Source organism: Sebastes fasciatus, chromosome 20 (assembly GCF_043250625.1).
Source record: "Sebastes fasciatus isolate fSebFas1 chromosome 20, fSebFas1.pri, whole genome shotgun sequence".
In the NCBI taxonomy this organism is placed as follows: domain Eukaryota; kingdom Metazoa; phylum Chordata; class Actinopteri; order Perciformes; family Sebastidae; genus Sebastes; species Sebastes fasciatus.
The window spans coordinates 16,583,335-16,606,611 of NC_133814.1; the positions used below are offsets into that span (position 1 = coordinate 16,583,335).

A 23,277-nucleotide genomic window follows, 5' to 3' on the forward strand; every position below is an offset into this window, starting at 1 on the left:
AAATATTTTGTAATTACACATGATATGGATAATATAAAAAGTATATTAAAAAAAAAATTATACCGACATTGATACCAAATATTTACTGTCCCACCCGCCACCGAACCGAAAATAAATAAATTCATAAAAATACAGACAAGACACCATTGTTAATCTATCATTAATTTATTTAAAAACAAAATCTAATAATGCCAATTGTGCTTTGCTCTGAGAAAGCAAGAACAAAAAAAAGTGACACTTTTGTTTTTAGTAGCTGGTGATTCTTCTTATAGTAACCACAAGCTCTCTGCTCGTGTTTTTTTTTTTTTTTTTTTTTTTAAAGTTACAATCTCTACTGTGTTCTTTTGGATTCCCACACGAAATAATCTTTAACATGCACAAAAACAGAACAAAAAACACAACCAAAGAACACTACAGTGCATTAAAAAGGCACCTGCTCCCCAGATACAGGCTGTTTTTTTATCCTACAAAGTTACATAGTTGTAGAGGGATGTTGTTAATGCAGCTTCAGTAGACTCAACAATAATCCCCCACAAGCAGTTCATAAAAACTGTCTGTACCGACTCCATCGAGTACTCTACTAATATCACATTGACCTTTTTGGGGACAGATGAGATACATTCAAGAGGTAAACAAGTTTAACTTCATCTCCTAAAACAAACAGATATCTTTCTCTGCAACATAATTCACACACTAAATACAATTCGCAGGTTAAGTAGAGTTCACATTGAAATGTCGATGATTAAAGGCGACCGGAGCAAACATGCAGTACAGTACGTAGAGTGGTTTTATCTTGGCGGAGGGGGTCCCTCGGCGCGGGGACTCGTACAGATTGTGGGGCTCAGAAATGCTTTGAATGTAAAATCACTCTGATCACATTTTCAATGACATACTTTTCTGTTCTTCAACATGCTGTGGGCGTCACGCACTGATCCTCCACAAGTTTCCATTTCAGGGTTACATAGATTTGAAAAACTGCATGAAAATATGCAGGTTTATAATATTAAATAAAGTAGAGAAAAAGCATTTACGTTAACTGTAACAAGCAGTGTTGTTTACAAGTTTTTCAGTATAAATATTCATTAAAATATTTACCACCAGACACCCAATTTACTTTTATTGCCCTGACAGATAGAAGAATGTCGATTTCTAACATTCACACCGTCTTCACATTATCAATCTGAGAACATATTGTCAGCATCGCCTTTAATAATCCAGAAAAATTCATTAAACTTACGCTGCCCTTTCCAAACACAGTCCCCCTCCTCATACACCAACATTAACTTAGATGTTGTACATTTATGCTCAATGCAAAATGTCTCCAGATCTAGAATTACACATAATTAAATATTGAATCCTGTTGCGTTATATGACAGTACAAATGAAAACTGGTAAATGTTCTGCAGCTAAATGCATGTGAACTGTGTAGCAGTGAGGTTTCACTATCAGGTTTTATTTTTTTTGTTTTGTTCTGTTTTTGATTTTCATGATCAACACATTCTGTTTATCCCCAACCTGTCTGAAATCATTTTTTATTTTTTTTGACACGTGCATTTTGGAACAATAACTGAAAAGATCAGGACTTACTTTTTTTGAGTAGTTTAAACTAGGGCTGCAACTAACGACTATTTTCATTATCGATTAATGTGGTGACTATTTTCTCAATTAATCGATTAGTTGTTTGGTCTATAAAATGTCAGGAAATGGTGAAAAATGTCTTGTTTTGTCCACAACTCAAAGATATTCAGTTTACTGTCACAGAGGAGTAAAGAAACCAGAAAAAAAATTCACATTTGAGAAGCTGGAATCAGATAGGTTTGACTTTTTTTCTTAAAGAAAATACCCAAACCAATTAATCAACTATCAAAATAGTTGGTGATTAATTTAATAGTTGTCATCTAATCAAATAATAGTTGCAGCTCTACTTTAAAGTGCGTTTATGGAGCTTTTTTCAGACTGTGATTTTGTGAAAGTAAAACAGCGGTGCTGAAAATCTGAAGTGAAGTACTGAACCAAAGAAAATAAACACGAGGTAAACCGGACAGTTAATGACCATTATTTCATTTTCAGTAATCTGCATTTAAAAGTAAAAAAAAAAAGGAGAAAGACGTCCTCTCCGTTCTTCAACAGTACGACAGAAACGCCAACTATTAGAGACGTGACCTTTTGTTCAAGTGGACTACACAGTGGATATGTACCGTTTTTTTTTTTTACCACACTACGTCGTTCCTCTGTTTTTTGCGAATGCCCGACCATTTCTCTCTTAGCAGTGACGCTGAAAACGGCTTGTGTGTTTCTATGGTGATGATCCCAAATCTCTACTTTCCCTGAAGGGCATGACCAAAGAGTTTCTGAGCTCGCTGCATTTGAACTGAAGTGGATGTGATGGCTGGTATTGAGTATTTTAAGTGCTGTGCTATGCAACATTCATTTCATTCAGAGTGAAAAAGGTGTCACACAAACACGGAGATTACTTTTACGTCAAAACCCATGACGAAAAGTGTAACTGAACGCACTTAGAAATTAGCGATTTGAATGCACTTAACTGGAGATGCTCGTGTGATTTTAGGCTTCAACTGCGCCGGACTTTCAACAGGTACATTTTGCGTTTGCCGAGTAGATATTTTTGCTCAGTTTAACTGATTTGCTACGTATACTTTTGATATCTTAAACCATTAACTGTGGAGTATAACTGTCCAAAGCTGTCTATAAGGAGGATTAGATTTTGACATTTAGTTTTGCAAACGAAAATTTAGATATGTACACATCTTGCAGGGACAAATCTTTCTATTTAATGCTCCTACATTATTAGATTTAATGACACCAGAGTGCATTTTTTTAAATGCACTACAAATGAGAGACATTGTACTTGTGGCCTATGTACAGGGATTTGAAAATTAGCCTTTCATCAAACTACATTTTGACATGTTGATAGTGAAGTGCACTGGAGAATTACAGCAGATTTACAAACAAGCAGAGTTAACATAAAAATGTCTTCATTGTTGGTTATGTTCACCATTATTTTCTATGCATATTTTGCTTGTTCACTTGTATAGACGAAAGGCAGCTTGCTTTGTTCGGGTTGCTGTAAAAGTGATTCTCATTTGCTAACCTGCTTTGAGTATATTTTCTGATAGTTTAAAATTTTCGATCATATTAAAACCTCATGACTGATGGCAAAGTTCACAAAGAGAGGATGATCCCTAGAGGTACCTCTTCAAAGAGCGATACATGTGTTTTATCAGCTGCACAGTTCTAAGACAGGGAGTTCATAGACTGCAACAAAAAAAAGGGAAGACTGGCTTCAAGTCTCTTCCGGCTAACAGCTTACAGTTAGCGGCTGTTACGTGAAGGCACTTCCTGGTAAAGCTTTCCACAGAGTAGCACCTGGGATTGTTTCGAAGTAACCAGTAGAAGCCCTTTATTGGAAGGAGCCTGGGGTCCGAGCTGGGCTGAAAGGAGTGTCGGTCACAGAAGAGTGAAACCTAAGATGTACTGCAGGAGTTTGTTCCGATTGGCCTGAGGTAGAAAGGTGCTGCTCAGCTGCAGAGTCGTCACCTGGTTCTCTCTTCTCTGCTTCAGGACCTGCGGGGGATCACAACACAGGAGGCACATCTTAACTCCAGCTGGAGGAACCTGAACACCACCCAAACCCTACTTACTTAACCTGTCTTTTAGTAACGGTAAGCAACACATCATGTGTTCATAAAGTTGATTTATATAATAAACACACTCTTACCCCGAGCTCTTTGAATGTCTTCACTGTGTTCTTCACCAGGTAATGAGTTGCACTTTCACCTGGAAACAAAAAAAGATAACAAATGACTCAAAAATACTAATTAAATCTTAACAAGTTTAAACTAACTAACTAAATAAAGCAATTTTCCTAAAGTGGACAGTATGTGGGGAAATATTGCAGTACTACCATAAGCAGCCACTCCTCTCTCTGTGCGGGTGAGCAGGTATCTGAACAGCCTCTGGGTGTAGTCGGACTCCGCCATTGGCTGACTCAGGCTGTGGACAAAGATCGCGGCGCCGCTGTAGGCCTCCAACACCGGGCTGACGAGTCGCTGTAGGAAGACGAAGAACTCCTGGTGCTCTGCTGCAACGCTCACCTGAAACAGGGAGAGAAAAGTCAGTGACTGGATGTTGCCTGATCAAACATGAAAACAGTTCTAGATGTTGGTGTTAACGGTTCTGTTGGCTTTAATAAAACAATCTTTTTAGATAAGTATCACTAAAATAAACCTTTAGGTAGCGATCTCTCTGCTCCTCTCCGAAGTCACTGTCCTCGTCCTCCTCGTCGCTTCTCCATGAAAGGGGTTCGGGGAACTTTTTGGGCCAAGGTTCCTCTGTGGGGCTGGGACTCAGTTCCTCCTGGTCCTCCTGTCACACACAAAAATACACACACATTAGACCATCTAAGCCATGGAAAAGTCCCACTACATATGACACATTCAGTAAGCGATTATAGTTATAGTCATATGTCAACTTCCAGCATTAGTCACAGTGGCGACTTTTATCTTTGTCCATCAACAGTGAGGTTTGAATCTGTAAACTGACCTCTGCTACGTAGAGAACTCCATATTGAATGAGCCGGGTCACTGCATCGTGGAAAACCTGGTAAATAGTCTGACAGGGCTGTGGGACAGAGAGGAGGAGAGACACTGTGAAAATCAGTTTAAAACCTCAACAGCATTAAAAGGGGTAACAACCAAACTTTACACAACAGATCAAAAGTCACACATTATAAATGAATTATTCACACAGTGACAGGGTGTCCTATATGTGCAAATCATGATGGCTTTAGGTCTGATGAAGATCTAATGTTGATATGGGTTGGTCATATGTTATTGTCTTGTTCTAGCCCATATAATAAAGGCTTTTCATATTTCACTTCAGAATCCGCAAAGGAGAAAATAGGGACATGAAGGTGTTTTCCTCTTGCTACTTGCTGGACTCATTTCTGGTTGAGAAAGATGGTGATGACGATGTGCAGGACTTACTGGTGCCACTGTCACCTCATTGACGAGGAAGTGGGAGAGCCCGGCAGCTTTGCGGATGAGTCTCTCCTGACTCAGAGGGAGGCTACTGGGACCATCGGGCGGGTGATCGGACTCTGATTCCGCGAGCAGCTCTCGCTGCAGTGACAGGATGCTGCAGGCTGGAGACAAAAGCATAAAGACATTTAGTGGAGACTGATGGAAATGATAATGTCAGCCGCAAAGTTTATCTACAACGCACCAGTGAACAGGTCAACAATTACTGATACACCAGAGTGACAACAACTTCTTGGCTCAACATACCAATGAGTGCGTCAGAAATGAAGACATGGAAAAGGCCATTGCTGTAGAAGTTGAGCTCGAAAAGCGCTGGTACAGTTTGGCTGGGCGCGATGGTGAACTCGCCGTTGCGGTTTGCGCTGCTGGTCACGTTGACGCAGTTTCCCAGCAGGTGCAGGGCGCGCATGACCACGTCCTCGGAGTTCCCCGAAAAGCCCAGGTCGAAGTCCCTCGACAGGATCTCCTCCTTCATGTTGAAGAAGTCTTCCACCAGCTTGGACAACACCACCCCCTGGAGCAAAGTGGAGGTAAAAACACGAGCTCAGAAAATGTGAAAAAGGAAACGGGGATCATTGGTGACTCCATAAACTAAAAGCCAGGATTCAGTACAAGAAAACGCCAGACTTGGCTTAAGCTTGTTGTATGCAGCACCGGCCAATTCCTCAGGACAGAAAGACAATTTGAGTAATTGTCACCCACTTACATCAGTGTGCCTGCAGAGGGCAGCGGCTCACCACTAATGTACAGAAGAGGGGATGCAGGAAGAGCGAGATCTCTGCCAGAGAGGGACATTCATTACTATCATGCAGAGGTACGTGACATTTGGTTCACCTTGGTGTGAGGGAGGGAGCACGATGGGCAAGAGCACAATGAAGAGGAGCAAAAAAAGAGAGACCGAAGGATGGGGGATATACATCTGAGGAGCAGAGGGGTAAAGAAAAAAGGGAAGAGGGTGCGGTACAACATGGTTAAGCACCATGAAAAGCCAGACTTACCTGTCTGTGTCTGTACAGCAGCAGACAGGCTACAATGTGGGTAGACATGATCGCTGATGACTTATTAGCCGCTGTGAGGGAAGAAGAGGATATAATGAATATCAATATCGTCCATAAATTTACAAGACAAAAAAGCATGTGCTCAGACATTGGTGGGGGTTATGACAACAACTAAAAGATATGTACAAATGGGACAAGTTGATAAATGTAATGTTGTAATGTTAAATATTAAACATTTTGCACATTTTATTCACTTGGCAGACTTAAAATAAAGTTCCAAATCATATAAAAGTGTGCAATATACCAGGTTTGTCTTGGGCAATTAGGATGATATAACACGGGATTTAAAAGATCCAAAGGAGTTGATTATATTAATAATATATTAGGCAGACAGAAAATAATGTAGTGTGTGTGTGTATGTGTGTGCGCATGTCTTAGGACGAGGGTTACTAGTGGTCATTCTGAGGATAGCTCAGGTTCAGGGGTGTAAAGCATGTGTGAGCATTGGTACTGCATTCCTCCCCTCTCCTGCTTCTCCATCCTCCCCTTCCTCCTATTGGCTGAAAACAACATGCCATCCAGCTGGAGACTCTGTGATTGGCTGAGCGGAAAACACTAGCGTAGGGAGAATGCAGCTGAATGAGCTGGGGAGAACCGGTTTCTGTAGCGCTACCCCCGCGGCAAAAAAAGCCCAGAGTGATGTGAAGCGGATGGACTGATGCTGTGCTGTGTTGGATTTCAATTAATGGAGGCGGCGTGATGGATAGCGTTTCACGTGTGCCGCCTTATAGCTCCGGCTAAGCAGGTGAACTTTTAACACGGGATGAAAAGGAGACCGATGTGCAGAAGAAGGAGAAGATAAAAGAGGAAAGTCTAATAAAGCAGCAAACATGCGCTCTAGTATTTTACATATGTAAATGAGATGCGATAGTGCCATAAGAAATGTAGCTGAATGTGGCATCCTGGTTGGAATAACAGCATGGCACTGTGATGATTCATCACCTCTGTCACATGTCAGTCTTTCTATATTACAAACTACAAATATAAAGACATAAGTTGTACTGTGACTCTTGAACATGATCCCTAAATATTACAAGCACCAGGGCTATAATTAGGGTGTAGTAAACACACTGGCTGTGGGGTTGTGAAAATTCTTACTGAAGAGGACGTGCTTGGCCAGGTTGTTAATAACTTGTCGTCTCAAGATGTCATCGGGCAGCTCTCTCTCCTCTTCCTGCCCTTCAAACAGCTGAGCATCAGGTCTGGAAGAATAACAACAACATTTTCAAAGTTTGACAAGTGTCTTGTTATGTCAGCTTGATATGGTATGCATAATACACCAGTTCATTTCACAAACTCATTTCCTTTTCTCTTGTTGAACAGGTGTTTATTAGGGGGGTGGATGGGGGGAACAATATGGCATAGTATCGCGATATTTTGCGTGACAATTTTGTATCGATACATGGATGTCAAGTATCAAACTTTTATTATATAAACAATCCGACAGCGGGCCCGGTCCCTATTCTGTCTTTCAGAGGTTGTAGCGGGCTTAGTTTATAAAGCTAGAGTGAAGATACTGGTGTCATACGTAACTAGAAAGACTCGATTGGTACCAACCATGTCATGTTAGCTTGTTGGGAAGAATTCTAAGTAACGCTCCAAAGTTACGCAACATTTTGGCGAGGGAAACCTGGCATGGACATTTTCAAAGAGGTCCCTTGACCTCTGACCTCAAGATATGTGAATGAAAACTGTAAATTATTAGATAAAACAGATGTTGACAAACGGGTTGAAAAAAGGTAATAAATCACAATATATCTTATCGCAATACTCAGCATATCGCAAAATGTTTAAAATCGCAATAAGATCGCATCGTGATAATATCATATCGTATCGTGGAGCCTCTGGGGATTCCCACCCTCATTCACATGAATGAAATCGCATAAGTTTTAATATAATATTTAGATGATAGTTTGGACTCAGAAAATATGACACGACTGTAAATAGAAAAGCACCAAAAAGGCTTGAGCCTGCTCCGTATACTACTTTTTTAAAGGCTTTATGCTGCAAACAAACTGCCCCTTGTGTTTTGAATAAACACTCATCTGAACTAAGTATCTTAATTTAATCAAATCATTAAATAACCATTATCCTCCTGAACCCGTGGCTCTTTCTGCTCACTTTTACTCTCTCCTTCTATTTCCAGGCTTAAGGCATAGTTGTTACTATGCCATATATTTTTAAAACTTGACTTGATAGGCTACTATTTAGCATGCGAGTATTACTGTACATGCTGCAGGGCACTTTTTATGAAATAGTACTTGCAATTTGTGTCAGTCGGCTCTGTTGGCTTTAGTTCTGAACTTGTGACTCCAGACCAGCTGGGATGGAGCGCCGCTGTCCTTGTTGATGTACCGTATGAGTTTTATTTTGAAGGGACAGCGCTGAACTGTAGTGACTCCCTGCCAATGTTCAACTCAAGTGCTGTGCTAAGATGTAATGATAACAGACCCTGCTGTGAAATAGCAGGAGGGAGAAGTCAAGTTTGGACATGAGAGTTCATAATATTACAGGTGGGAATGTGGGACTGCTGGTTTGTGGTCAAAGGAGGATATAAGTGACTGTCAGAGTGGGGAGTGTGTGTGTTGCCCTTACTGTGCAGAAATAATAATGGGCATCAAGGTGTGCTCCAGGGACACGGCTGGTGGAATATGGCGGCTTCTCTGGGAGTCCAGGTACTCCTATGTTAGACACGAAAAGGTTCATTACAAACACAAACTCGGACAACGATTTTTTATTTCACCAAATATATTGAGAAACCCAAAGAAAGCACAATCTTTCATTGTAAGATTCCTACATTTTGAAACTTTTAGCAAAGCTAACCCTAACCCTAGAATTACCGCCTTGCGGTTTGTATGCCTCCGCCAACCAGTCAAGTTGCAGTTCACATCCATGTCTGTCCAAAATGTCCTCACACCATAATTTTATCCTAGACCTATCCTATCCTATTGTTAAATTGTCATAATTAACATATGAGTTCTTGAGTTATGGCCAAAAACATGTTTTGTGAGGTCACAGTGACCAGCAAAATCTAATCAGTTCATCCTTGAGTCCAAGTGGGGTTTTGCACCAAATTTCAAGAAATTTGCTCACGGTGTTCCCGAGATATCACAAGATTGGGACAGAAGTGAGGTCACAGTGACCTTTGGTATTTGACCTTTGAGCACCAAAAACAAATCAGTTCATCCTTGAGTCCAAGAGGATGTTTGTGCCAAATTTGTAAAAATTCCCTCTAGGCGTCCCTGAGATATCACGTTCACAAGAATGGTCCAGACGGATGGACAACTTAACTATAAAAACGATAGTTGGAATCTGTTATAGTTATAGCTTAACATGTGAACACAACAGCTTTTTGTGTGTACAAAAGCTGATGTAAACCTGCGATCAGTCACCTTTAGGGAGAAGGGCTGGTTGAAGTCAACTCGGACGCAACCGTAGTTCTTCCTCAGCATCCTGAAGACTCCGCATGCTATCCCCCACAAACTCTCATTCTTCTTAGGTTTGCCCTGGTGGGATTGAGAAGTTCAGATGGTTACAACGTAGATAATTATAACAACCTATTCTAGTTATCTGTCCCATCCACCAAAAGCCACATACTATAATACCTATTCTGTTTCTTTCAATGACTGAGGAGTAAACACAGACGTCAACCAAACACTTACCAGCTGCTCGCTATTGTAGTTGCCCTCAATAATACGATCGTAAGAGATGCCAACTGGCACCACCAGCACGTCTGCGATCGACCCGTCGCACATTGTGTCTACCACGATGGACAGCATGCCTGCACGCGCTGTGGACGGCTTACCGCTGCGGGAACGGGTACCCTCCAGGTAGACCTCCAGAAACTGCTGCTGACGCAACAACTCCTCCGTATACTGAAGGGAAGATTGATGAAACACAGAGAAAGGTGTTGGGAAGTGAGAGGATGAAGATGAACGATAAAAGGTGGAACTGGATGTCAAAAGTGAGACGGATGTGCATACGCTGTGTGTAAAGGTCATCATACTTTTGATGAAAACGCAATTTGCTGCAAAGTCTTTGACATTCTGAAAAACAACACTGACTCCATCAGAATGTAGAAGACTGAACGCTGTGCAGCCGCTGTATATGCAGCCTGAGTACAAGTTAAAAATGGATGGTGGGCTCCAACAGTTTGACCCCCAAACACACCGCAGGGAACTGGGCACGTGCCAAGACAGCCATGTTGTGTAACAGTATCCACCTGAGTACAGTATGTGTGCACAGCTGCCTCCCGCCATGTAGACACTTTTGAGAAGAGAAGCTTTGTCCCGAAATGGTTCGGCTTTCACAGGAGCGACCGAAATTAGAGCAGCACATGGCTTTCTTTTATTAACTTTTGCCTGTGAGGGAGTTCGGTTAATTACTTTTCTGTGAGCGACACAGGCACGCCAGATTAAAAGTATACCTTTTGCCAAAATTAAAGTATCACATAGTTCACTTGTATACTCTGTTTGGTGTGATATGTAGTAAAATACTGGAGGTACAAAGGGATAAAATGTAGGTCATGTTGTACAACAGTTGCTCATGTCTTAAGCTGATACCTCTTATCTCGGGGGCAAAATACACGCTTATCTTAGAGGCACAATACACAACCTTTGTTGCTTTCATTACTCTCAACTCTCTTCCACAAACTCCAAACACACACATTAATAGCAATTCTCAACTGTGATAGACTGGTACAATTAAGTAAATCCACTAAAGCAGCCTAGCTATTTTGTAGAAAGCCCATTTAGAGGCTTTGTGTTACAAGTAGCGTATGATGACAAAGCATTAATATTAGCATTAGTAGTCATTCACATTAGTTCTACTTCAGGTTTTCTCATTAGCTTGTTAAGCCACATTATCCAAATACAAGAGCCGAACAAAAGGTTCAGATTCTGGTTTTAATCAGCCTCTAATTTCTCATTCAGTCTATTCAAAACGGCTTTTGCACCAGTGACTTTCTCGAGATGCAAAATGCACACATTAGGGTGGAAATACATTCCTACCAGCGTGCGTCACAGCTGGAAAGACTTGAATAATTTACCAAAGCAATATCTTTTTTAACTTTATATCGACTTGCACTGCACCTCAAAAACAATATGTCAATAAGTTTACATTTTACAGACATTTTTAGGACATTTAAAAGTCTAATCAATACATCACTAAAGTGATTATCCTTTAACCCTTTTGACCATCTGTACTATAGTTACAAACTGATACTGATAACCATCAAGTTATACCAAGCAAACTACTACTCTTCATGTGATGCCAATATATGTCACTAATGATGCGTCCAAGTTAGAGCTGCAACGATTTATCGATTAGTTGTCAACTATTAAATTAATCGCCAACTATTTTGATAATCGATCAATCGGTTTGAGTACGTTTTTAATTAAAAAAAATGTCAAAAATCTCAGAAACAAGTTTCTTAAATGTGAATATTTTCTGGTTTCTTTACTCCTCTATGACAGTAAACTGAATATCTTTCAGTTGTGGACAAATCAAGACATTTGAGGACGTCGTCTTGGAATTTGGGAAACACTGATCGCCATTTTTCACCATTTTCTGACCAAACAACTAATCAATTAATTGAGAAAATAATCAACACATTAATCAACAATGAAAATAATCGTTAGCTGCAGCACTAGAAGATGTATAAGCCTACCTATGGTCCCAACAGAGAAAAATTGACAGCATGAGTTGGATCTAGGTCAGTGCAGTGAAGAAAAGCAGCATAACTTAACCATCTTAATTTTACAGCAGAAGTTGTAGAGAAGTCTATAGAAGTTACTTAGAAGCTACTGCAGGATAGTAGTGGCGTCTTAGTAACTTATTTAAAAGGTAAAAGGCAAAGTCTAATTGTACAATACGGTTACAAATTAAAACTAGAAAGAGAGTGAAAGAAAGAGAGCTAACATTATGTAACAACTCTTCCTGTCCATCACTCAGGAATGAAAAGAGCACACAGAGCAGACAGCCTGCAGTTACATAATGAATCCATGCCAAGAAAATTTAGGAACGGTATGTTAAACCAGCCTTTTCTACACTGTAGAAGATAAATAGACACTTGAGACTTACCGCATGTAAAAGCGATCTGTACAGAATGTCTTTCTTCCCATCCCCCGTCTCCTCCATTTTCCGTCGTATGAAGAACCCTCCAAGTTTACGGATAAGGGTGCTGAGGAAAAAAGAAAGTTTTATCAAGTGGCTTCCACGCTGAGCTTTCTAGGTTGGCAGCAGTAGCAGTGTCCTTATCATTTTCAGTCAGCTGCAAAATAGTGATAGCCCAGTAATTACTACGGGCCAATAATTTGGATTATGGCGACACTGTGATTAAAGGGTATCACTGTACAGTAATGTGATTATTGGGAGTATTCAATGTGATTTAAACAGCTGACCATACAGTAGGTGGTTCCCTACAATTTGGAATAAGCTAGTTTGCATGTAACTACTGCCTTTACTTATAGATTTCTACAATTTTTTGTGCTGAACCCGTCATTTGTGTTATCTCTATAACTAGGGGTGGGGGAAAAAAAATCAATACAGCATACTATAGCAGTATTTTGCATGGCAATATTGTATTGATACACACAAGTTAGGCATTGATCTTTCATCATATAAACTATTAACCTCTAAACAATCCAAAAGCTAGAGTGAAGATGCTGGTATCACATGAAACTAAAACACCTATGGAGTTTAGTACCAACCATGTCATGTTAACTTGTTCGGAAGAACGCAAAATAACGCTCCAAAGTTACGCTAAATTTTGGCGTGGAAAAACTGGCATGGCCATTTTCAAAAATTTAGATAAAACAGATGTTGACAAACTGCATAATTTGCAGGTGAAATAGGTAATAAATTGCAATATATCGCAATACACAATATCACAAAATGTTAAAAATCGCAGTAAGATCATATTGTGGGGCCTCTGGGGACTCCCACTCCTATCTATAACAGTAAAAAAAAAAAGAATTTCACTTCTTCATTTCCTTAATGTTTCCTCTTCTGTATCCTGTCACTAGGTGTGTTCCTGTTCTCGGTAAACATGGCTCAGGTCGGTACTTCTGGGGTCTATATCATAAGTACTACATAAGATCAATTTTAGAACCTCTAATACTGTTTGAAGCAGGTTACGATAAAACGGGTTCACCGCCTGTTGTCAGGCTTCCCCTGCTATTAATATTCCCTCAATGTAAAATCTGTGTCAATTATTTAGTCCCACTCTTTAGCTCAGTTTCTGATCTAGTTCCAAGGAAGTCCCTTTCTTCTGATATCAAACAGATCTGTGTTTTCACTTACAGAGAGCAGAAATACACCTTACTGCCGGATCAAACTTGACGTGAGGCTTCGTGAGGCTTTTACCTGAGGATGGGGATGCTCAGGTTGTTTCCAGCAGCGATGTGTGGGGCTTTGATGTTGTGACAGAACAGGATCAAGGTGATGAGCAGGTAGTCGATGTGGGATTTGTGAACGGGGAGGAAGACCATGGGCACATTTTGCTGTAAAGACAAGACATATATGATTTTTTAAATAAACACATTTCACAGTGCAGATGGAATTTAACTCCAGTTTAATGCATTGTGATGATCAATATTTGTGTAGTGCTTGTTAGACACTGTGTTTAGCGGCCACAAATATGTGTACAATATCTTTTGAAAACATCTTCTTGCATGTTTTGTGCAGATGATCATGCTGTGAGTTTAATTAATTTTCCTTGTGTGTGTGTAGTTTCTGCTGACCTCTGTAGCAGCTTTCTTAACCATTTCCAGCTGGCCCTTGTGGATCTGGATGCTCCAGAAGAAACCATTAAAGAGCCTCAGGAGGACCCACCCTGTCAGCCTGAACAAAAAGAAAAGTGTGAGAAGCAATCGATCAATGCCTGAAAAGCAAGTGGGGTGAGATTTCTGGTATACAGTACGGACCTGATGAAGGCCGGTGAAATGTTGGCCACCATCTCCTGAAGGAAGGCCCTGGCTTTCTGCTTCACTTTACTGACTGCTTTGTGATCCAGGTTGGGCTGGCTGGCCGCAGCGTCCAAATCTGTGGCTACCTTCACAATAGAACTCTCCACCCTGACATGGACCAAAGCACAGCACAAACATGAGTATACAAACATAACTGGAGTTTTATTCCAACAGCAGGGGCCACTACATACTCTCATGATGCTCAGTTGCACTGATGGCACGTTAAAACATGTGCCTCGGGTTAAGTCGAGCGTTACCTGCTGTTGTTGAGCACGTTGTCCACTACGTTCCTGCAGAACATGTCCTTGTTGACGTCTCTCTCCATGACAAACAGCACATAACTCAGCCTGCGCGCCAGCCAGCCCCGCTGTCTGCATGAGCACACATAAGACGCACGAATGTGCATCAATGTATACACAGAAACACATTCTCAAATATACTGTATGCATGGCTACACTAATGAATGCATTGACATATTTTATATGTATATCTGTGAAAACATTTGATCAAAATCTCTCTCTCATACACACACTCCCACACACACACAAAATAAAACTTATAGTTTAACTGTTCAGTTAAAAGACTGTCAGGCTGTTAAAACTTGGTCTTTGTTGGTTATGCTGATTTCCTGGTAACTTAACACATTTCAGGTAGCAGAGATCAGCTCTAGCTGACATATCCATTACACACAGCTTTCTTACACCAGTGGCTGTGTTAAGGTCAGTTTTGTTCCACTTTGTTGAGCAAAAAATACGTCATACCTACAACCACTCTATTGACTTCAGCCCATCTTTGCTCCGGGATGTCTCGGTCTACATGCTAATACAATGCAGAATAAAAACTAGATATAACCTTATTTCAGCTTGTCCTTTACTATTTAGAGCTTGATAGCAAACAGCCGTCATTAAGGTACCGCTATCTAAAGGATTGCATAGGACTTTGAAAAAGCAAAGATTCACACCAAACTCATGTTTCTACTGTTTGGAGTTGAGGAATTAAGGTGTCTTAGTGAGTTTTGCTTGTTAAAGACAGTCACTGGATGCATGTGTCCAGTGTCCACTGACAAACACTTTGAATAATTCATCTGTCTACCTTTTCCACTGTTTCACAGATCGGCCCTCTTGACTTAAAGCCATTTATCATGCACAGGTTATAAGGAGGGCCAGCGCCCGTCTGCACTGTATTGATTGTACTACACATGAGGAGTCAGAGCTCTTGCTCTTGTTGCAATGTGCTATTAAGAGGGGCATCAGATACCAAAGCAGCATGTGAACGCCAACCAGCTCGACATGTAAAGTTGAATATGTTCCTCTTGCCAGAACAAAATACTGTGGAATGAAGTGATATCATAATGGAGTAGATCTTGCTTTGATTACCTGGTGTGGGTCTCATTAATGTAGATGACGTTGCGCAGTCCCAGAGATGGGATGCTAGGGTTGAACAGTTTCTCCTGGAAAACAAAAATGATGAATATTATGAGGATGAAGACAGCATAACTTCAACTAAGAGCCTTAGAGACAGCAGTGGGTTTGTATATTTGAGGAATAAACACATAACAGGTATACTGTATTTTATCTTGTTGTCTTTGACAAGAACTTGGCTCATTATAGGACACTTTTTTGCAAGCAATGCAGACTGGAATCCAGAAGAGCAATCCTTACAGAGCTAAACCAGCTGGTGTCTCATGTTGACATAATGTGTCAGACCGGCCTAACAGTTACACAAAAGACAGTCCTGTCTGACTTTGCTTGACTGTTGTTTGCACAGTAATTTATTGCTTGTCACACGTTAATGCACTACTCGTTTACTTGTTACCTCGGCTGCAGGAAAACTAATTCCCTACGCTCAAACTAGTACAAACTAGTGCTTCACACATTGTTTTGAAAGAGTTAAAAATGTCTATGATGTGCATTGATTTGCGCCGAGTGTACGATAGGGCCCTATACAGTAGTTATGCTCTGAATTATATTTGGATATAGAGAAGATGTCATGGTTGATTCACATATGAACAATACATTTTAATGTTGAATGGACTTAGATTGATATCTTGTGTCTTAAAACAGCCACCATAAGTTGTTTTTGGCAGGTGCTGTAGCCTGCATATTGATCATTTTCTCCTTAGTTATAAACATTTACATTTCAACAAATAATACCCTGGATCCGCTTAGAGTCTTGCAAATGAACTTGTGTTAGAGTGAATTAGCTGTGGTGTAACTTTACCCAGCTCTGCGGTGTACAGGAGTGACAGCAACGGCCCACAAAGGGCCTCTTTCTGTTCAGCAGGCCCTCCTTCCACGTGCTGGCAACGCAGCGCAGGACTGAGGGGCTGGTGCTGCGGTCCTTGAAACACATCCACACATAAAAATCATTGAAGGTAAAGATACAACTGAGACAACTAATGCTGAGACAAGATTAAACTGATCCTACTGTTTCATGGAAAGATAAAATGTTGGTCTGGTTCTGTGGCTTACCGAGTCATCGTTGGGATGTTTCCAGCGGTTGCACCACTGCTCTCCATTGTTGACCTGCAGCAGCAAGCCATCAGACAGCTCCATGTTGTCTGCTGTCCTTTCCTCTCCCTCCAGATCACACACCACTAGCTGGCAAGCTGTCAAGACACACGACGGATATCACAAGGTTTCAATTTAAATCATATTAAATGCAGCCATCACTGGGGGCAATATGCAAGTTTTCATTTTCTAAGCAAGAGTATTGCCTATTAATTTACCTTACCTTAGACAACATCCTAATTCACTTTTTGTGTGGCACCACAAGTCAGTAAGATCACATAAACCACACAAGCATCTTAACAAGAAACTATGAACACACAAAAAGCAGATTATCGTATATTAAAAACTTGCAAATTCGAGCACCTAAAATCAATATATTTTGAAGATGAACTACACCTCCAGCGTTCTCAAATGTCTTGTTTTGTCCACAACCCAAAGATATTTAGTTTACTGTCATAGAGGAGTAAAGAAACCAGAAAATATTCACATTTAAGAAGCTGGAATCAGAGAATTTTGACTTTTTTCCTTTAAAAAATGGTTGGTGATTCATTTAATAGTTGACAACTAATCGATTAAATCAATTAATTGTTGCAGCTCTAGACCACACGAGGAACTACTAGAACTATTATGAGAAACTACTGACACACAAAAGGCATATTGTTATGGTAGATTAAAAACTTGAATTTAGGATCTAAATATTTATTTTGAAGATGAACTACACCTCCTGTGAGTCTTAGCCATACATGTGTGGTCAGTTTCTAGACAAGGTTAGTGTGAAAATAACATGGTGCTCAAATTTTAGTAGAATACAGAGTGGTAGATACATATTTAGCTATGAATAAAAGAAAACACTCTAGTACTGTATCATGTTACAGATTTTTAGACTAATTGGTGAAAGAAACCTTCAATGTAAACTATATTGTTTGTCAAAAATATTGAAGACTTGATTTGATATATATCGATACTGAATATTTGAAATGGTTTCATTCTCATTTTCCATAGTATCGATACACAGGTAACAGCTGCGCTTTCTGCTCTCTCTTTTCTCTGACACTCTACTTTTTATGTTTTAATAAAAATCTAAATTTGTATTCCCTCAGTGTTGTGTAAATTTTTCTGTGGTAACGAAAATTATATTGAATATCAATATTTTTCAAGGTGTTGTATCAAAGTTTGAAATTCTAGTATCGTGACAACATTAAATGAGTAACAGTAGGATAGCTACCGATTTGTATAAGATATCATTAATGTCGCTGTATCCATGTTGCTCACATTCATCATTTTGAGTGCGTGAACCAGGTGTTAGTAACCAGCCTCACTTCAACAGGACAGCCTGAGAAAGAAACAAGGTGTAGCTTAAAAAATGTGGGCCCCTCCCACATGATGCATCACCCTGCTAGGATTAGTTGGGTTCACTTAACACCTGTTTGCTCAAATTAAACCAGATTTTCTTTGTAAAGTCAAGGTTACATTGTTTCACTCATCCCCTGACACTTTGGACACAATTTATAGGCTGGTCGCCTGTGGTTCGAATAACTAACAACAATCCACAGCAGGAAGTATTGTGCATTAGCAGTACACGCCCAAATATCTGAGACTAGAGGACGTTTGGGAACAACCAGGTGACAGTGACTACTTAAAAGACAAGTCTATTATGCAAATCAAACGGCACACTCCAATAATATCTTATAAATTTGTTTAAGTCTATATTTTACTTGTTTAAGCCACACTTCTGCTAAGTGAGCTATTTTAAATACAGGTATTCCACAGAGGGTAAAGACTTCCTCATTTTAAGAGCCACTTCAGACATTAAACGACTGACTTTCCTAATATGTTAATCAGGATTATTCATCCACCTTCAGAGACAGTTTCGTTAAACTTAAAAGAAAACCTGCTTCAAATGGACAAGAGTTTAACTCAAATGAACTTTGTCAAACTAAAATGTTCCCTATTAAAGATATAATAAAACAGCACTGAATAATATCGCCACAATGCCCCTGTTTTTTTTTTTTATCTACAGTAGCTCCCGCTAAAGCTTCCTTTATCGTAAAAACAATTATCAGTTTATCACAAGTCAGACAGTTTTCCTGTGAGTACACAACACTTCATCTGATGGACTAGAGCGGAAACTCTAAATTAAAAATGTCAAAATCACACCCCATCAAGTTGTGCAGCTCTACAGTACGTCATGTTGGGAAAACCTGGAACACCACCCAGAGGACGTTTGGGATGAGTCAGCTGTTGCTGTGTACTGGACACCTACTAGTCAACTACCTTTAAATAGCTTCTGAAAGCTTAGAACAAGATTATTTACCTGGATTAGGGCTGGGCCATTTTTGTATATTTGTCAGAGGCCAATTTAACAGTTTTGGGCAATACAGGAATAGCAAGGAGTGTAATAATTGCCAAAGAAAAGTACTTATAAAGTATTTAACTCTACAGGTTTTTCAGCTACTTAAAAGTATTTAAAATCAGCAATAATACATAGGGCGAGGCTATTTCTTAAGCATTAAAAGGGGAATTAATTTGTCTAAAAGCGATTGTTATTATCTCTCTAAACATGCAGCTTTGTTTTTGAGTTTTTTCTTATACTTTATTTGTTTTAGATGTTGTATAATTGATATTTTGTGAGGATGTTATGAAGATTAAAACACTGTACAACAATACTTTTCACGACCACGTCACACATACTGGCCTCACACTGTATTGGTTACTGTCTTGTTAACCCTTTTACTACAATGGAGATGTGCAGCGTCTGGGCCCCAAATACCTACAAAGACAATGAAATACTTTTACATTGTCCCACTCTGCCTGTTGTTTCCGCAATTGTTCATTTCAACAATAAAATACAGAGTACATGTAGAGTCTAACGGCCTGGAGAAACAAGGACAACAGAAAACCGCATGGCCAGCGCCTCTGATTTGTTTGAAAATAGGTTAGTGAGTCATTTTATGAATGAATGATTTCACACCAAACATTTTAGAGTGTGTGTGTAAGTTAAGGGGCAGTGCAGCTCAATTTTTCTGTGAATATTAAGTCTTAGTGAGACGACAGACATGCAGGCCTCTTGGCTAAAGTGTTAACTAGTCCAGCAGAGGATGAATGCCCTTTAAGCTCTTGTCTTGTAGTGTTGTGGTGGTAGTAGGTGATACGCACACTGATGAGGGTTTTCAAAGAGGTCAATGACCGGGAGTACTGCACTTGATGGGGTGACTTTGTTGGAAGCAAAACAAAGAAGCCGAAGAATGAATGAGGAGCTTTGGGGATTAGGTAACAGGTGGAGGTGGCCTTAATGACACATTAGCGTTTCCGTGCAAGTGAATATATTTAAATCAGCAATAATACATAGGGCGAGGCTATTTCTTAAGCATTAAAAGGGGAATTAATTTGTCTAAAAGGGATTGTTATTATCTCTCTAAAATGCAGCTTTGTTTTTGAGTTTTTTTTCTTATACTTTATTTGTTTTATATGTTGTATATATATCATCCAAATCATATCCTATCATAAAGTGTGTCTGCATGATAAGAATTGAGATGATATATGTACTTAAAGGGAATGCACCAATAATGTCTTTGAAGCACATATCAATATTTATCCATCCATATGAGCCGATGTTGGCTTGGATCTTTACAATAAAGATAAAATAAGATATTCCTTTATTAGTACTGCAGTGGGGAAATTTGCAGTGTACAGCAGCAAAGGGGATAGTGCAAAAAACAAGATGCATCAGCTAACACAGTAAAAAAAAAAAGAGCTAAACAAAGTGTAACAAAATATGAAGCATTTAAATAGAAGGAAGTATAAAAATAGGAGCAGTATATACCGTATTGACAATAAATAAACTATTAACAAAATTAACAAAAATTAACAAAATTAAACCCACAAGGATAACAAACATGGCAATACACCACATTCTGTTAATTATCAAATTGTACTGGACAAATACCAGCCCAGAGAGACAAGCAAATCTCCACCTCACCATCACACTCTATTTATTCTATAGATGACTGTGTCAGACACTATACTGCACAGGACTACTAGGTTAATCCGCCTCACATGCTTCCAAGCTGTCTGCAATAAGCAGGTCAAACCGAAGTCTCTGTGTTAAATATGATTACTAATCTTGTTCTAATTGTTTGTCATCACTATTACATAGTCCTATTATTTCTGTATATTAATCTTGTGTTCTTTATAACATTTTGAAATTTGAACACTATTTAAGTGGAGGCTTCAAATAAGCCCAGTGGGCATTGTATGTAGGGCCCAGACGCTGCACATCTCCATTGTAATAAAAGGGTTAACAAGACAGTTACCAATACAGTGTGAGGCCAGTATGTGTGATGTGGTAATGAAAAGTATTGTTGTACAGTGTTTTAATCTTCATAACATCCTAACAAAATGTCAATTATACAACATTTCAAAACAAATAAAGTATAAGAAAAAACTCAAAAACAAAGCTACATTTTAGAGAGATAATAACAATCCCTTTTAAACAAATTAATATCCCTTTTAATGCTTAAGAAATAGCCTCGCCCTATGTATTACTGCTGATTTAAATACCTCTATTAAGTAGCTGAACCTGCCTCTTCCTGCACTGTATATTATTTATTTTTTGTTATGTTTGTGTAAAATAAATAAACATGTTCTAGTCTTATAACGGAAAATGTGATATCCATCTTATCATCCACATCAGATCCTATCATAAAGTGTGTCTGCATGATAAGAATTGAGATGATATATGTTGGTATTTTATAAGGAATGCACCAATAATGTTTTTGAAGCACATATCAATATTTATCCATCCATCCATGGATCTTTACAATAAAGAAACCCACAAGGATAACAAACTTGGCAATAACCACATTCTGTTAATTATCAAATTAGACAAATACCAGCCCAGACAGACAGCAAATCTCCCACTATCTATTTATGTTATAGATGACGGTGTCAGACACTATACTGTACAGGATACTAGGTTAATCCGCCCTCACACGCTTCCAAGCTGTCTGCAATAAGCAGGTCAAACAGGAGAAGTCTCTGTGAGGTGACAGATGGGCTGTGCAGCAGATAACTAGCAGTGCAGACAACAATGGCACACAAACCACCAGGCAAGCCAGCCAGGGGTGTCTGTCTGCTTGGGCTTCAAAGTAACACTGCAGTCTTCTTCATTAAATGGTTTCCATTTGAAGGGGGTTCGTGTTCAAATTAAACCCCGGCTCATCATATGGCATGCTGCCGAGTCTCATGTGGCAGAACCTGACGTTAAGGCTTAAAGGGGCCCCTCAGTCCTGCGACGTTAACCGGTTATTTTATGTCACTTAAAAGCAAGCCAAGGTTACATGTATAACCACAAACTGTTAAGGGTCTTATGAACTCAATGTCAATGTAAAGTTAACCACCTAACATCACGTTAAACCACTAAAAAAAACACCTTAATTTAGCATTTCACACATGTCGTCCACGACGTCGTGTAAAGCTACAGTGGCAGTTATTGTTTCCATGACAATACAGCATTAACGGTGTTAGCTTAGCGTTAGCTTGCTATAGCTAGGCTAATCTCGCCTCTTACCTTGAATGTTGTGTTACGCTGACTCATATCTCACAAATAGAAACTCGTAGACAAAAACCTAGCAGCCAAGTCGTTGCTGTTCTTGAGTGTGCTCTTGTGTCTCCTCTAGAAGAGCTCCACTTCTCCTCCTGAAGAGAGAGACTGCTGCTGCTCGGCTCAGCTCTGACAGACAGTAATGTGTCACAGGAGGCAGAGAGCTGTTATTCTGGTACAGCGGTGAACTAGCAGCAGTGGTGTTGTTCTACCTGCAGCCAGCAGAGGGCAGCACTGCGACCATATTATCACCACTATGCATACTCATTCATTTCATCAGCTGCAGACTAGGGAATGAAATTAGCACCTGATGCCACCTGCCAAATAACAGGGTAAATGTTATGGAAGTTTTTATTGGACTTTATTAATTGTAACCCACAGAAGACATTCCACAAATGTGTACCATGATCTGCAAATATTTCACTGTCCAAAAACATGTATTTTTGTATTTGTTTTGTGTAAAGTCACATCCACAAAAATACAGGGCGATTTGCAAATATGCATAACTTACTCTGTAAATACCAATCGGACACAATTCTGTAAACAAACAGGAGGAAAGTTACAAATGTCATGCTTTTTTTTTTTTTTTTTTTTACATTTATCCTTTGATATTGCAATACATTGTTATTAATTGTTTGTTTGTTTTATTGACACAACAAACATTACTACTTTATTGTTTCTTCCATTTACATGCATGTTTTTTTTAAATATCTATATATTGTAATTTGCTTAAAGAATTGTATATATATATGTGTATATATATATGTTTTTGTTTTTATTTTGTTCTTTTGTTCTTTTTATTTATTATTGAATTGACGCTTTGGCAATATTGTTCACCTGACAGTCATGCCAATAAAGCAAATTGAATTGAATTGAATTGAATTATAGATATATCTATAACTTGTGGCGTTTTTTTATTTTTATTTTTTTTAAATTGCGCTTTTATTTTGAAGGCCAGTTGTATTTCAGTTTTGTGATAATGAACTAAAATATTTCAAATTTAATTCCTCAAACAAAACAATAATCATATACAGCAAATTACATTAAACACAAAGAGCAAACCTGTTTATAAATTACAGT

At 39.2% G+C, this 23,277-nt stretch overlaps 1 protein-coding gene across 1 annotated transcript; it reads right to left on the reverse strand.

The window, feature by feature from the left end:
• Nucleotides 1-146: 146 nt before the first annotated feature.
• On the reverse strand, nucleotides 147-22,371 carry gpam (glycerol-3-phosphate acyltransferase, mitochondrial). Its single transcript, XM_074621078.1, has 21 exons — nucleotides 22,165-22,371; nucleotides 16,557-16,693; nucleotides 16,306-16,425; nucleotides 15,462-15,535; nucleotides 14,343-14,456; nucleotides 14,044-14,193; nucleotides 13,861-13,960; nucleotides 13,484-13,620; nucleotides 12,200-12,299; nucleotides 9,781-9,993; nucleotides 9,511-9,624; nucleotides 8,714-8,799; nucleotides 7,217-7,320; nucleotides 6,059-6,129; nucleotides 5,307-5,574; nucleotides 5,007-5,164; nucleotides 4,564-4,641; nucleotides 4,249-4,386; nucleotides 3,926-4,115; nucleotides 3,740-3,798; nucleotides 147-3,585 (listed from the first exon to the last, which is right to left on the reverse strand). The coding sequence occupies exons 2-21, from the start codon at nucleotides 16,638-16,640 to the stop codon at nucleotides 3,469-3,471; spliced, it is 2,475 nt and encodes an 824-aa protein (XP_074477179.1). The 5' UTR covers nucleotides 16,641-16,693; nucleotides 22,165-22,371; the 3' UTR covers nucleotides 147-3,468.
• Nucleotides 22,372-23,277: the final 906 nt, after the last annotated feature.